Genomic DNA, 14566 nt, shown 5'->3' on the forward strand with positions numbered 1-14566 from the left:
TGCTCTCTCACTCACACTTTCTCTTTCTTATCTCTTTCTGAAATGCTGAATCTGATCACTTCATGTGTTCTTATTTAGACTCTGAGTTTTACTCATTTAGAGATGTGCAAGTGCAGGGCGACGCTGATGAATGCTCGTGTAAGGTGACGCGATAGGTGTGATTTGTATTGATGATATAGGTCAGTCCTAACATTCAAAGCTTTCAGCTCGGCCCATTAAAGAAAGCACTCCTGGGAACACATTACGTTTGAATATGATGTTATATGAGGGTGACAAATGCAAGCGTATGGAGTTCATTCATTGAAATAATGACACATTCAGATCTAGAGGTGATGTCAGATTTTATTATTAAGACTGTAAATGTGACAGAAAACGCAAGAGCATGGCGTGTGTTCATGGGGATAAAACATAGTGTGTTTAACAAATGTCTTTCTGAAGAAGTTATATATTCTGGGTACTTTAGGACCATTAAAATTCTTTGCATTATGGCATTATTCTTTATTTATTTATTTAGAACATTCTTAAGAATTTATTTACTGTGAAATAATAATATAATAATTTTAACCTTTTTAAAAAAAATTAAAAAGAAAAGAATAATGCTAATGTTGTGAAATATTATTACAATGTAAAACAATGAGTAAATCAAACATAAATCAAACAATATAAATGAACAATAGTGTATATAAAATAGTATTGATACACCATGATAATATTTATGTATTTGAAAAATATACAGAAAAATACTGGATTACAATAATGAGAAATGTCAGTGAAAATATTTAATATTATACATATGTAAATATAATGATAATAATAACAATTATTATTAAGATTATTGATTATAATATTTTAAAATGTAATCAAATTATTTTATTTTATTTTGTTTTGTGTTTTACGTGTTTAATTAAAACATGGATGAAAAATTGTGATATTCCTTAAAAATAATAATAATAATAAAATAAAATAAAATAAAATGTAATAGTCAGTAGTATTTCTTCTTCTTATTTGTATTTATCACTACCATTATAGTAATAATTATTATTATTAATAACAACAATGTAGTAATATTCATTAAAATAATATCACGATGCAAAACACGTTTCATTGGTCCTAAAATGAAATAGGATAATTTTTTTATGCTTAATTTTATTTATCTTTTCCCCCTTTTCATATAGTGGTATAATGTGATTTTATAAAATATTATTGGTCTTTTTCTATCTTTTGATTTTGTGGTGAAATATGATTTGACCATGTTTTTGTCATTAATTCTTAGATTTACTAAGAAAGGGTAGGAGAGACAACTAACAGATCTACAGTTTACATTCGATAGTCCTTCACTGAGCTCACATTTTCCTCTTCAGACATTTGAAGTACAGCTTTCCTAGGGGAAGGACAGTCGTCTGTCTTCATGATCTCGCTCAGGGCCAGAGTCCTGAATGAAGTGCCTTTTCACGAATCACCCAGTTACATACAGCACTGTAGATATTAAACCCTCCAAGTTGCTCTCAGACAAGAGCAAACAAAACACTGCCTACTCACAGAATCAGCCGTTACTTCATTCAGCATCACTACAAGCTATGAACTGTGTATGAGTGTATTACAGTAACTTGTCAGATCTATACAGACCTTATAGCTCATCCAGAACGTACAGAATTATAACCAGGCTCATGACAGTAGAAAATATCTCTAAAGCAACCTGACATCCATACTGTATATCATCTAGAAAAGCCCTACAGAAGCTGTCTGGTGAAGAATGACGCTCTTTTGTTTACTTTTTGTAGTTGTTTGAGAAACTGATGGGCTGAATTTGTTGCAAAACAGAGCGAATTGCAGAAATGCTTTTTCACTCTATATGTTTTTTTTTTTTTTAAGGCAGTCTAAAATCAGGGAAATCATCCAGCTCGCTGTGTTTAACAGCTCACTGGAGGGAAGGATCATCAACGAATAATGATATAAGTTCTAGTCGGCTTCTCATAGCGTCATGAACCAAGTGGCTTTGGAAGACTTGAAATATTGCACACAAGTCATCTGGACCACTTTTATGACACTTTTGTGGTGCTTTTTGTCTGTTATGAAGCTTGAAAGACAACATTTCTCCATTTGTGTTCCACATAAGAAATAAAGTTTGCAATGACATGAGCACAAGAAATGACAGAAGTCTTTTTAACTGAACCTTTTTATTTAATTTAAGGTTTAATTAATTAATTAATTAATTTTATTTATTATTAAATAATTATTTTGTTGTGTATTCATTTAGTTTTGTTTAAGCATTTATTTATTTAATTAATTATTAATTAGTTTATTTATTCATTCATAAATTTTATTTTCTAAATCCTCCACTTAACGCAAGATTTATGTTGCTTGCAAAATAATAATAATAATAATAAACTAACTAATTCATTCATACATTTTATTTTTTAATTGTATTTTATGTATTTCTTTATTTTTATTTATTTATTGAATCAATCATTTATTTATTCATTAATACATTTTGTTTTATTATCTTGTTTTATTTGATTTCATATTGTTTTATTTTATTTTTAAATCCTCCACTAAAATAAAGATTTATGTTGCTTGCCAATAATAAAAAATAATAATAATAATTGCCAAATGATTTGCCCATTAATTAATTAATTCATCCATACATATTATTTTCTATTATATTTATATTACTTTCTTATTTTCTTCTTCTTATTATTTTTATCCTCTACTAAATGTAAGAGTATATGTTGCACTCATTTAAAAAAAAAAATTAAAAATTATGGTCAAATTTACTGTGTATGTAATGGAGAAAAGTCCCTTTTTTCCCACATGGCGTATCCTAACAGCCCAACCTTGACCTCTTCGATGTCACAAATTATTTATTTATTACTTCATACTTCCATGGTATTTAATTCCCACTTTTCATGATTCAATTTATTTTAGATGGACTAATGCAGTCTCTGGCTCCATTTTTCTCTCATTGAATATCCTATTTCATGTCGGTCTGTCTGTCTATCTATCTATCCATCCGTCTGAGATATGACATCTGTTGAAACTTCAAAATCCATCCATCATTCCTCTGTTTTCCATTCTCAACACACTCTGCTGTTCTTGGAGGGAAATGCTGTGAATTCCAAACACAAGGTCTCTCAATAAAACGCCCTGTAGCCTTTAAATATTAAATTCTCTAGATGTTCTCTAGATTCTCTAGATTCTCTAGATATGACAAAATCACTTCAGAACCCAGACGCACATGTAACAGAGCACCGTATCTCACAGAACATCACCTTTTCAACACTTCACAGCTGCTTCCTGTGGCTTGCAGATGTTTGTGAGGCGACACACGTAGCAAAAGAAAGACGCTGAAAGCTAAACTCATTCAGAATTTTATTCCATCCATTATGATTTCCATTCTCTTTCTCCGGCGACAGGAGAATAGCGTTTGAGTGCAGGACAGTGGACTTGAATAGACTGCCATTTCTCCACTGATGTTTATCGTGTCTTTCTCCTTCATGCTTTGAGCAGATAAAAAGGCTTATGTGGGTCATGTTGCATTAATCGAGCTTGCTGTCCTCTCAAATACTCTCTAAATTAAGCAACAGGCATAAAATATTCACATTTGCTCATGGTTCATCACTCAATGACACATTTAAGCGAAGAACAGCCCAAATGTATCACATCAACATTGAAGCCAAATGAAACAATTCATTGTTATCTGTCCCTACGGAGACAATCTTTCTTTCTTTGTGCATTATTATGTCTTTTTTTGAAAAATTAGATGTCGTTTCATATTTAAAGTTTGAACATTATTTAGGAGCGCTAGATGCATTTGTTTCAGAGCTCGTATCTTAAATCTGCATTTCCAAATCACCTCATGTTGCTTTTGAGCCATGTGCTTTGTACCTCTAAATCTTTTTCAGTCACTACTATGTTTCAGAGGCATCTGTGAGGCTCTAAGCTCTGATACAGACGACCTAGAACTGCTAAACGCATACAGAACTCCGTATTGATCCATTTTGTGAGACTTCTCGGGGTTTGAATGAGGCTCTGGCTCTTGGCAAACTCTCTTTCACTTGGAATTTTATCTAGAACAGATCAGCTAAAGAAAGAAAGAGTTGTAGTTGTAGTTTCGGAAAAGCACAAAGGATGCAGATAGGTTAACATTTTCCGGTCTGTCTTTTCCTTGTTGTTCTGTTTATTAAAAATCAGGTTTGAAACACAAGTTTCCAGCAACAAGTAATTTGACTGTCCACAGCAACAAAATGACAGTGAATCAGAGCACATTTGATACTTAGCTTAGTTTATTATTATGTATTTAATGGTTACTTATTGCTTTATATAACTCTATTTAAAATACGTTTTATATACAACACACATATATATATATATATATATTAATTCATTCAAATTATTAGTTTCGTAAAATTGTTATAAAAATCAAATAAATACTTCTGTTTATAATGTTTTTTTATTTCAAAGTATTCATCAAATAATTATTTTTAAAAAAAATATATACAGGTTTGAAACAACAAAAGTGTTTGTATGATAAAGTTAAACACACACAAACACACACACACACACACACACACACACACAAAAACAACATTCATCAAAGAATTTTGGAAAAAATATCAAGGTTTTCACAAAAATATTAATCAGCACACTTATTTTCATCATTGATAAGTGTTTCATGAGCAACAAATCAAAATATCAGAATGATTTTTGAAGGATCATGTGACACTGAAGACTGGCGTAATGATGCTGAAAATTCAGCTTTGAATCGTGTAAATAAATTGCATTTTAAAATATATTCAAAAAGAAAAATAGCTATTTGAAATTATAATAATATTTCACAATTTTACAGTTTTACTGTGTTTTGATCAAATAAACACAGCCTTAATGAGCTTAAGAGCAATAAACGTGTACAGGCTATTAAATATCCAAGTTTTAATATGTAATGCAATTTTATTGTTTTTATATAATTTTATTGTTATGAACACAAACTAACAGAAGAGATCTTAATATATGAATCTTAGGTGTTATATAATGTACAGAAAATGTATTAATATATACACCAAGGAAGATTTTCTAACACATTTCTAGCAGTACATACAGTTATACAGTCCAGCCCTGAAGTACATCTTCTCGAGTGTGCTGTAAATCTGGGACCAGGGGGCCGAAATACACATGTCTTTGTTCATAACTCTTATAATCCATGTCTTAATGAAAAGCTGGGGATTTGCGATGGATAAGGCGAGTGGAGCAGGCCGAGGGTTTGATCTGCTCTCCCGGGAGAAGCGTGTAGAGCGCGCCGGCCAGTGTTTGGTGTTGTATTTCATATTCTCTCAACACAGAAGACACATGCGAGCATGTGCACCTCAAGCCTCATGTTCAATTAACCAAAGCTCACCACAGATTCTTCCTAAGAGACTGTTCTGCAGGGACCAGCAGGCAGGAGCTAGCGCTATCTGTCTTTCAGCCGTTTTTTCCCCTTCTTATGTTGACTACGTATGCTTACTTTCCTTTCTGTTCTACAGTATTCAATTTCCCGATCCACTTGAGCGGGATTCTCATGCGTTACAGATACGATTAGCTCACACGTGCATGCGCTCTTTAACAACAAGCTGTGTCTTTTTTGTCTCTCTCTCTTTCTCTTTTGGACAATTGTTCCACTGGTTTAACTCCAATCCGTCTCTCTCTTTCTTCTTTTCTCTTTCCTATCTTTTGCCCTAGTTCTGCCGCCTCTTTTCTATCATTCCCTCTTTCCTGTCTTCGCAGTAGGCTACTTTCTGAGATGAATCCTCCTCAGCTCTCTGCGGTGTTGGTGCTCATGTTGGCCCAGCTGTGCGCGTCTTCTATTGGTTGTCCTTCTGGGTGCCGCTGCTATAGTTTGACCGTCGAATGTGGATCAATTGGGCTCAAAGAGACCCCGCAAGGCATCACACACGGGACACAGGTCAGTCACACAAATGCATGTGGATGTTTGAAGGTGTGTCAGTTTCAAAATACTGTATTGGGGGCAAACATGTCCCTTAACATGTCACAAAACTTCATATAGACTCTATAAGGTTTTATATTAACATATTTGGTTCCATGAAGAACCTTCAACATTCATGGAATCTTTTAATTCCACAAAAGGTGTATAGTGGAAATAGTATAGTTCTTGGGGAAGCAAAAATGGTTCTTCTATGGCATCGTAGTGAAAACCTCTTTTGAAAACTTTAATTTTAAGAATGAAAGGCATCACTTTCTAACCTAACCATTTATTATATTTTGCAATGCACATGCATTAAAAAATAACATTTTTGAATGATTTTAATCAAAAAAGCAATTAATAATATAAATAATTATATTTTTAAGAAATATTAAAATAATAAGAATACATTTTTGTGTGTGGATTTGGTGTTTATTGTTGTTATAAATGTTATAAACAATATGAAGAAAATACTCTAATGTCACAGAATGTCAAAAATAGTTCCTACAATGATCTATTAATTGTTAGAGTTAGGGTTAAATAGTTTTTAATTATTTTAATTGAAATAAGTAAATAATAATATAAATAAAAAATGTTGTAATTAATATTCAAATCATAAGAATATTAATAATTTCTTTTTGTGTGTTTTTGATATTTATTGTTGTTATAAATGTTACAAACAATGTGGAAAAACACTGCAGCATCATAGAATGTCAAATATACTTCCATTGTCATAAAACACTAATAGTTTAATGTAATAGTTCCAACTTTTATATGACATTTACAATAATTTATTATTTTTTCTAATAATTTTGAAATTTTAATTTTAATTTTAATTGAAATGACTAATTAATAATATAAATACAAATTTTTAAATAATTCTTAAAATCACATTGAATGATTCTTTTTTTGGTGTTTAGTTATGAATGTTTATAAAAACAATATGGAAAAAATCTTAAGCATCAGAGAACAACAAAAATATCTCATAGTAACGGTGGAATAGTCCCATTTCTTACAGTGATTTATTATTTGTTCTAATATTTTTAATAATTTTAATAGAAAGAAGTAATTATAAACAACCTTTTTAATAAACATTACAATCAAAAAAACAATATGGAAAAAATATTTCCAACATCAAAGTTCAGAGTAAGAAGAGGCTGCTCAAAATGTGTGCTGAAAAAGCTGATTTACATTTAATATACATTTTTGTCATGCAAATTAAAGATTTTGTTATCTTTTAGATAAATTTATTTACTTACAGCCATAATATTAAAATGTTTAAAAATTCTTTACTTTTGCTTTTATGTGAGAAAACTTCAAACTTCAACAGTTTTGAGAATGATTTATTAGCAGTCATAAAGTTGATATGAAATCAACAAGAATTTTGGTCGTATTGTGCATGATGATTAAACAGTGTTTCTTTATATCCATTCGGTTCTTTACAGACTTTTGAAAACTAAATGAGAACAAAAACATTACATTAAATCACACTAGGTCACATTTGAACTCTCCCACATATAAGAGAGGAATAGTTCTACTACTTTCCAACCTGTCGCAATTTTTTATTCCGGTCATCCGATCACCCTAAATGATAAACTGTCTCCTTTTGTTTCTGTCTACACCCACAATACAGCAAACCTGAGATTACAACTATAGATCATAACTCCAGATAGTGCTGGGAATCATTCACTACATCAGTGACTCATGGCCGGCGTCACCCTGTTGACCCTGTTTGCATGTCTCTGTATCTTCTCCAGTCACATCACTAACATTACTGCAGCTCGTGAATATTCATGAGCTGGCTTACATAAATTGCTCAATTGACCCGTGCAACCTATGCTTCACAAGAAATTAGCTTCGGCCGACCGTGTTTGATCACAGACAATATCTTGATAGAAATCAATTAGAAAATTAATCAGTGTAATATGCTGCATCATTAATATAGTTAAATGAGTGAAGACAGGCTTTTTTTTACTCTTGTGAAAGCCAATTAATGCCCTTCTGATGCTGCTAATTGACTTGTTTGCGTGTTTAAGGCTCGAGGATAGTCAGTCCAGAATTGTGTAACTATAGTAACTAGCTATTTTAAAGCTGAATATCGGTAAGAAATACTGGTCAAACTGATTATCTCTAGTTCTCGCTGCTTCAAATTATTTTGTGGTGGTTTATAAAGTAAACCACATCACTCTCTCTCTTTTATTTTAAAACCTGTGTTAGTGTACTAATGTTTTTCCCGTGCACTCTGCGTCCTGTCCAGACCATCTTTCTACAGGACAATGCCATTGGACAGATCCGTCAGCGGGATCTATCTGACCTCGGCCAGCTGCACTACCTCTACCTGCAGAATAACAGCATCACCACGCTGGAGGCCGGGGCCTTCAGAAACCTGGGTCTGCTTCTGGAGCTCGCGCTTAACGGAAACCGCATCCACCTGATCACAGCTGATGTGTTTCACGGCCTGGACCACCTGCGCATCCTCTACCTCGCAGGAAACCAGATCACCAGACTGGAGGACTACACCTTCCGCGGACTGCAGGTAGAAGGACCGTCTGCACCATTCTGGCTTTCAAAATATACATTTCCAAATGTTTTAACATTCTCATGTAGGTTATGGGAGCATTGATGGGAGCTTGGGAGCTCAGACTTCCCAAAGCGATTATCGGCCGATAGCGTAAATAGCCGATCAATCGGAGCACCCTTAGACCTAGGTATTAGGAATACTTTTAACTTTAAGTTTAGCTTAGCCTACCTGTTGAGATAAAACTCCCTAAGTTCGTTGCATCGACTGAAACCAAACATTTCATCCAAATCCACCAATATTTACCCATGTTTCACCGTTATGTCTGTTTCTGTGTATTTGGGCAAGTCTTCATATTTAAGCTTGCACGTCTTTAACCAATACCATGATAATGTTGATAACAATGCAGGTCCTTTGTTTATTTATTACTGTTTACTTGTCTTTATATAATATCATTTGTTAAAATGCAAGTTTACATGAGTCAAAAACAATGAAAACAATAACTTTTTCCCTTAAATTATTAATAATAATCATTTCCCAAAAATATTATGTTCTTTGTGTTGTTTTAATTTTGATAAACAATTGTATATTCAAATGGTTCTAAAACTGGCTATTATACCCAATGCTCAATTTTGCCCCCTGTCTGTAACAGACTCTGAATGTCTTTTTGTACACTGGGTAAACACCCCCTGGCTCAGCCTGCTACAGTAGCCCCGCCCCAGACTCTCGCTATTGGTTGCCCGGGGGTATGCAAATACATAGGTTGACATTTTATTCGGACTGAATGCAATATATCACAAGATTTTAAGAACTTAATTTAATGGACCTTTTCACAGTTATTAACATTGTAAATAATAAAAAAAATTATAATAATAAAAAAAATTAAAATTAACATTAGTGTTTCTAACACAACAGATGAGGGAGTGACAGCAAATTAAATTTTTCTGACCAGTGCAATCCAAAGGCATCAAGGATTTTTTATTTTGCCAGTGGGACAAATGTGAATGCAAAAATTATATTTGTTGCCGTTTCCAAGCACCAATAAAGAAGGTCCATGCAGTTCAAACAAAATTAGAACGTTCCATGCTAACATTATGCACATTTTTCAAAATACTAAAACCATAATATTGCTGTTTCAATTATTTTTAGAATGTTCTATACATTTGCACAGCCTTTATGTAATGTTGTGCCAAAGTGTGCACATTTCATGAGAGTACTTCTTTCACCAAAGAAAAGCAGTACAAAAACTTATTAAAATGCTAAATTAATGGGATTTTTCAGCAATATGCTAATTTGATGGATTCACAGAACTGAAAATAGATGACTGCATTATGCTAGATTACTTTACAACGTGGGTTTTTATGATAGCCACGTTCATGCTTGTTGATTTCAGCGGTTGCAGGAGCTGCATCTTCAGGAGAATTCGCTGGAGGTGTTGGGAGATCAAGCTCTGGTGGGTCTGTCCTCTCTGGCTCTTCTGGACCTGAGCAGGAACAACCTGAGGACCCTGAGTCCCGCTTCACTCAAACCCCTCGTCAGCTTGCAAGTGCTGAGGGTCACAGGTAAGAAGGAGGTTCACAATGCCACAAAAACAAACAAACAAAAAAACACTGAAATTACACCTTACCGTTCAATTTTTTTTTAATAAATTAGTACTTTAGAAAATGATAGTAAAGATAAAAATGTTTCTTGAGCACTAAAACAGCATATTAGAATGATTAATGAAGGATCATGTGACACTGAAGACTGGAATAATAATGCTAAAAATTATTTTAAAATACATTCAAATAGAACATGAACATGAATATGCTTTTTAGATTTTTCTCTTAAGAAAAGCACAGGTGAGATTGTCAAATGAATATTAATTAAGCAATGTTTCCATCGGTAGCTCTACCCAGTTAAGTAAATTAATCAATATCATCCTATCCTTCACTCTAATACAGTCCTGTGGTGTTGTATGAGTTGCATGTTCTGTAAACGTACCATAGTGATATTTAGATGTCAGACCAGCTTAACGTTTGCTCAAATATTTTTACACAACAATTCTGTTTGGATAAATATTTAATAATGCTGTATTTTGAGAGGCTTATATTGAGTTTGCTCTTACAGATAACCCGTGGCGCTGTGACTGTGCTCTGCACTGGCTGCGCGGCTGGATAAATGAAGAGGGTCAGAGGCTATTAAGCTCAGCCGAGCGCCGGATGCTGTGCACCGAACCTCCACGCCTCTCCCATCTCAGTCTGGTGGAGGTTCCCGCAAACAGCCTCGTTTGCATCCCGCCCGTAGTGCAACTGGAGCCCAGCCACCTGACGGTCCGTTTGGGGGAGAGTTTACGCGTATCCTGCCAGGCATCTGGATATCCGCAGCCACAAGTCACCTGGAGGAAAGCGTCCCATGCAAAAGCTCAGCTGTCTCCTAGAGGTCTGGTGCAGGAGGTTGGGATGGATGGAGACACTAAGACCGGTGGGAGGTTGGTAACGGCCAGGCCTGGTGGAAAAGGTGGGCCGGCGAGTCGTGGCTCAGTCCGAGAAGGAACCGACGACGGAAGCGACCGGGAAAGCTTTGATCCTGATACAGGAAGTGGGATGCTGTTTCTCAGCAACGTCACGGTCGCTCATGCTGGACGCTACGAATGCGAGGCCTGGAATCCCGGCGGAGTGGCTCGGGTGACTTTCCACCTGTCGGTAAACATGTCTTCGTCTTCGTCCCGCTCGGAAATCTGGCCTCGACTGCATTCCTCATCTTACTATCATCCTTCCTCGGTGGACGTGAGTCAGGAGCCGCTTTATGAGCTTGAAAGCATGGACTTCAATGCTCTGGGAACCGCCACCCAGACTGCCATCGCTGTGGGAATTTCTCTTTTGGCGTTGACGGCGTTGTTGCTTCTCTGCATGATTTACAGTCGCCACCACCAACGGCAGAAAGAGGAAGGTGGATATGGTGCCAGCAAAGAAGAAAACATCCTCTACGTCAACGACTACTCAGACGGTCCCACCACGTTCGCTCAACTTGAAGAGTACCGAGACGAACGTGGCCATGAGATGTACGTGTTAAACCGCGCCAAACCGGTGCTGCCTTCTCCGCCATCCTGCAACCAGCAGGGGTCAACACTAAAAGCCGGTGAGTGCATGATGACCCCGGGACGGGCCAACGGGATCGGACCCCGCAGGGCTCCTGCAGAAGGAGGCGAAGCACCTCCACTTGATCCCGAAGGGTTGTTCATGAACCAAAGCTTGCTGTTTGACACACAGATCGCTTATGAGATCCACTGCTGAACTGGATCCCTGGACAGACTTAGAGATTCTTGCCATTGGATGTTATCCTGCTGAATTTCCTTTTGTTCTCAGAGCACAAGTGTATTTTTTTGGTTAAAAGCATTGAAGGAATAACAGACTTAAAAAGCTGCAGTGTGTAGTTTCGCTGCCACCAAATGGATTTGCAAAAATGTTGTACCCAAAGTCATGCCATCGGTTGAGTCAGTATTGCTACAAAAAAAGAACTGCTTTTGATTCCCCAAAAGAGACTGTCAGTGAACAGTTTTATGAAATATATTTTTTTTCTTTTGGTGTGAATAAGATTATAATAATCTAAAGAACTTTTTTTTCCCCATTTTGTGCAATGGAAAGATTCACTCTTTTTTTTTTTTAAGGTACTTTTGTTGCATCTATGGTTCCATTAAGAACCTTTAACAATCATTCCAGAAAAGGTTCTTTATAATGGAAAAAGTTTCTTTAGAATATTAAAATGTTCTTCACACAAAGAAAAAAAAATATTATTTTAAGAACTGTTCACTGAAACTTCTTCAGGGAACCAAAAGTGGTTCTTCAATTGGATTGCTACAAAACCACCTTTGGGAACCTTTATTTTTAAAGCGTGTATATTATGAAGCTCAAACAAGCAGAGAAATGTAAAAAAATTAAAATAAATAAATAAATAAATAAATAAGTGTTTACTCTCTTTGGGAAATCAACCTATGAAAGATTACTTATAATCATCTCTGGGATTGCACTCAGCAGCTTTTAGGGAATAGTTCATCCAAAAATGGTTACCATTTGCATTGTTTGCATGATTGTTTTGTTTCATAGAATCACAAATGACAATTTTTTGAAAGCAGCACAGTTGTTTTCAACATTGATAATAATAAGAAATTAATTATTTAAAAGTTATTTTAAATAATATTTCACAATAGTGTTTTTTACTGTATTGTTTATAAAATGACTGCAGCCATGGTGACTTTCTACTTAATTTATTTTGTAAAAAATAACAACAATGCAAAAACATGTAAAAAATAACAACATTTTTATTATTTTTGTTTAGGATGTTTAGTATTCATAGTTTTCTATGACAGATTATGATCATTTATGTTGCAGCCTCTGTTTGGAACAACATCAAGGTGAATAAATGACTGGATTTTCATTTTTGCATGAACTATTCCTTTATTACAACAGTGCTGTTTTTTGCTGAAAGCAAATTCTTATGAAACAAGAGCTGTTATCAGCTTTTAAAAAAAGAGGCTACATGAAACTACCAAAAAAGATATTTTTTGTCTTGTTACTGTGAAATGAAGTGATCCATTCTGAGGTCAATCTGAGAGTTTGACCTCTTGGACAGGGACTGTGAGGACAGCAGTAAACAACATTTGTCGGGATGTCCCTGTGTCCAGTGTTATATGTCAGGCAGTATGAATAGCTTAATGTCCTTCTTGCAAATGCTGTCTACATATTTCAAGTATCCTTTCTTTCTGATGCATTCCTGTGTGTATTTATGTGTGGTCGGCAGGTAGCAGAAGAAAATGAAACCTGCTGTAAAGAAGAACTAAAAGCAGATGGAAGGTTTGTTCACTACAGACTAGATACAAATGAAGTAGTCACATCTATTTTCCGTCTGAGGCTTGTTTGCTCTCTTACTCTTGACCTCTGTTGGAATAACACTGTGAATAAACAAACAGGACTCCACATTCACAGCTAGCTTTCGTAAGTTATTAGATATGGCAATTTCTTTCATATAACAATATTGTTTTTGAGAGTGTATTTTTTCCTCTTGGCTTTTTTCTTCCCCAGCATTACACGGAGTACTGAGTAGTAATCACATCAGGGTAAACTGTATAAAAGCATTCATTACAGTTTGTGGGAACATCTCAAGGTGTTACGCTTCTGCTCAACAATACAAAAGTTTATGTATTTCTGTCAAATGTCTATCAAATTGCAACCTATTTTATCTGAATAAATGATGCCTTTATTTGAGATTTGTTAGTGGTTGTCAAAGGAAAAGAGTGGAAGTGTGATTGTCAGCTGGATTCAAAAGCTGCTTTAGGTTCACTATAAACATGCAGGGTTATTTTAGTATCACTGATATATTATTAGTTTTAATAACTGAGTTAATAATATTAATAATATTTTTGAGTTAATATGAATAATATTTTAGTTTTTATTTTTGTTTTCATTTTAATTTTAGTTCAAGTTTTAGTTATTTTGTTGATTTTGTAAATTGTATTTGTTTTTAATTAATATTAGTTTTTAGTTATTACTCTGTATAGTTCCCTTTCTAGTGGTCACTATGGGGGACGCCTTCAGCGTGACTGGTGTTTGAAGCATACATCTAAACACGACAATAATATTAGCTGGTGACAGCCTATGATGTCATTACCGGCGCGACCACAGTATAAAAGGGCACCAGGAGAACTGTTTAGTTTGAAGCATTCATTCTGGTAAGAGTGGCGAGCACTAGTAAGGCATTTAAGAAGTGTATGGATCCATGTCCTCGTTATCTGAGACCTGATGACACACACAATCTTTGCATATTTTTTTAGGACGAAGAGCACGTGTGCGATATCCTCAAGGGGACAATCTGCATACATTGGGAGTGTTTTCTGATGAAAAAGCTCTGCTCTTGTTTGTCTCTTTTTTCGAGGAAAGAGGGACAGCCATCAGCTCCCTGCAGTTCAGGACCTGTCGCTGCTGTGGCACGGAGGAAAATGAGCTTGTGGGGATTGCAGGTGGAGCTGGCTGATGAGTTGAAAAAGGGTCTCGTAGTGCGCTGCTGGATAATGATGTTATTTCTTTTACATTGTCTGATCTGGCTGCTAGTGCTCT

The 14566-nt window shown here is 35.1% G+C and overlaps 1 protein-coding gene across 2 annotated transcripts in view; it reads left to right on the forward strand.

The window, feature by feature from the left end:
- Positions 1-12128, forward strand: part of LOC109111674 (leucine-rich repeat-containing protein 24-like) — a 15776-nt gene extending 3648 nt beyond the window's left edge. The window contains exons 2-5 of one of the 2 annotated variants that reach the window (XM_042712285.1): positions 5716-5938; positions 8214-8492; positions 9868-10036; positions 10584-12128. In XM_042712285.1, the coding sequence (XP_042568219.1) occupies positions 5777-5938; positions 8214-8492; positions 9868-10036; positions 10584-11749 (1776 nt within the window). In that variant the 5' untranslated portion in view covers positions 5716-5776 and the 3' untranslated portion in view covers positions 11750-12128. The remainder of the gene's footprint in view (positions 1-5715; positions 5939-8213; positions 8493-9867; positions 10037-10583) is intronic. The other variant, XM_042712280.1, reaches the window with a different exon arrangement.
- Positions 12129-14566: the final 2438 nt, after the last annotated feature.

This window comes from Cyprinus carpio, chromosome A2 (assembly GCF_018340385.1).
Source record: "Cyprinus carpio isolate SPL01 chromosome A2, ASM1834038v1, whole genome shotgun sequence".
NCBI lineage: Eukaryota > Metazoa > Chordata > Actinopteri > Cypriniformes > Cyprinidae > Cyprinus > Cyprinus carpio.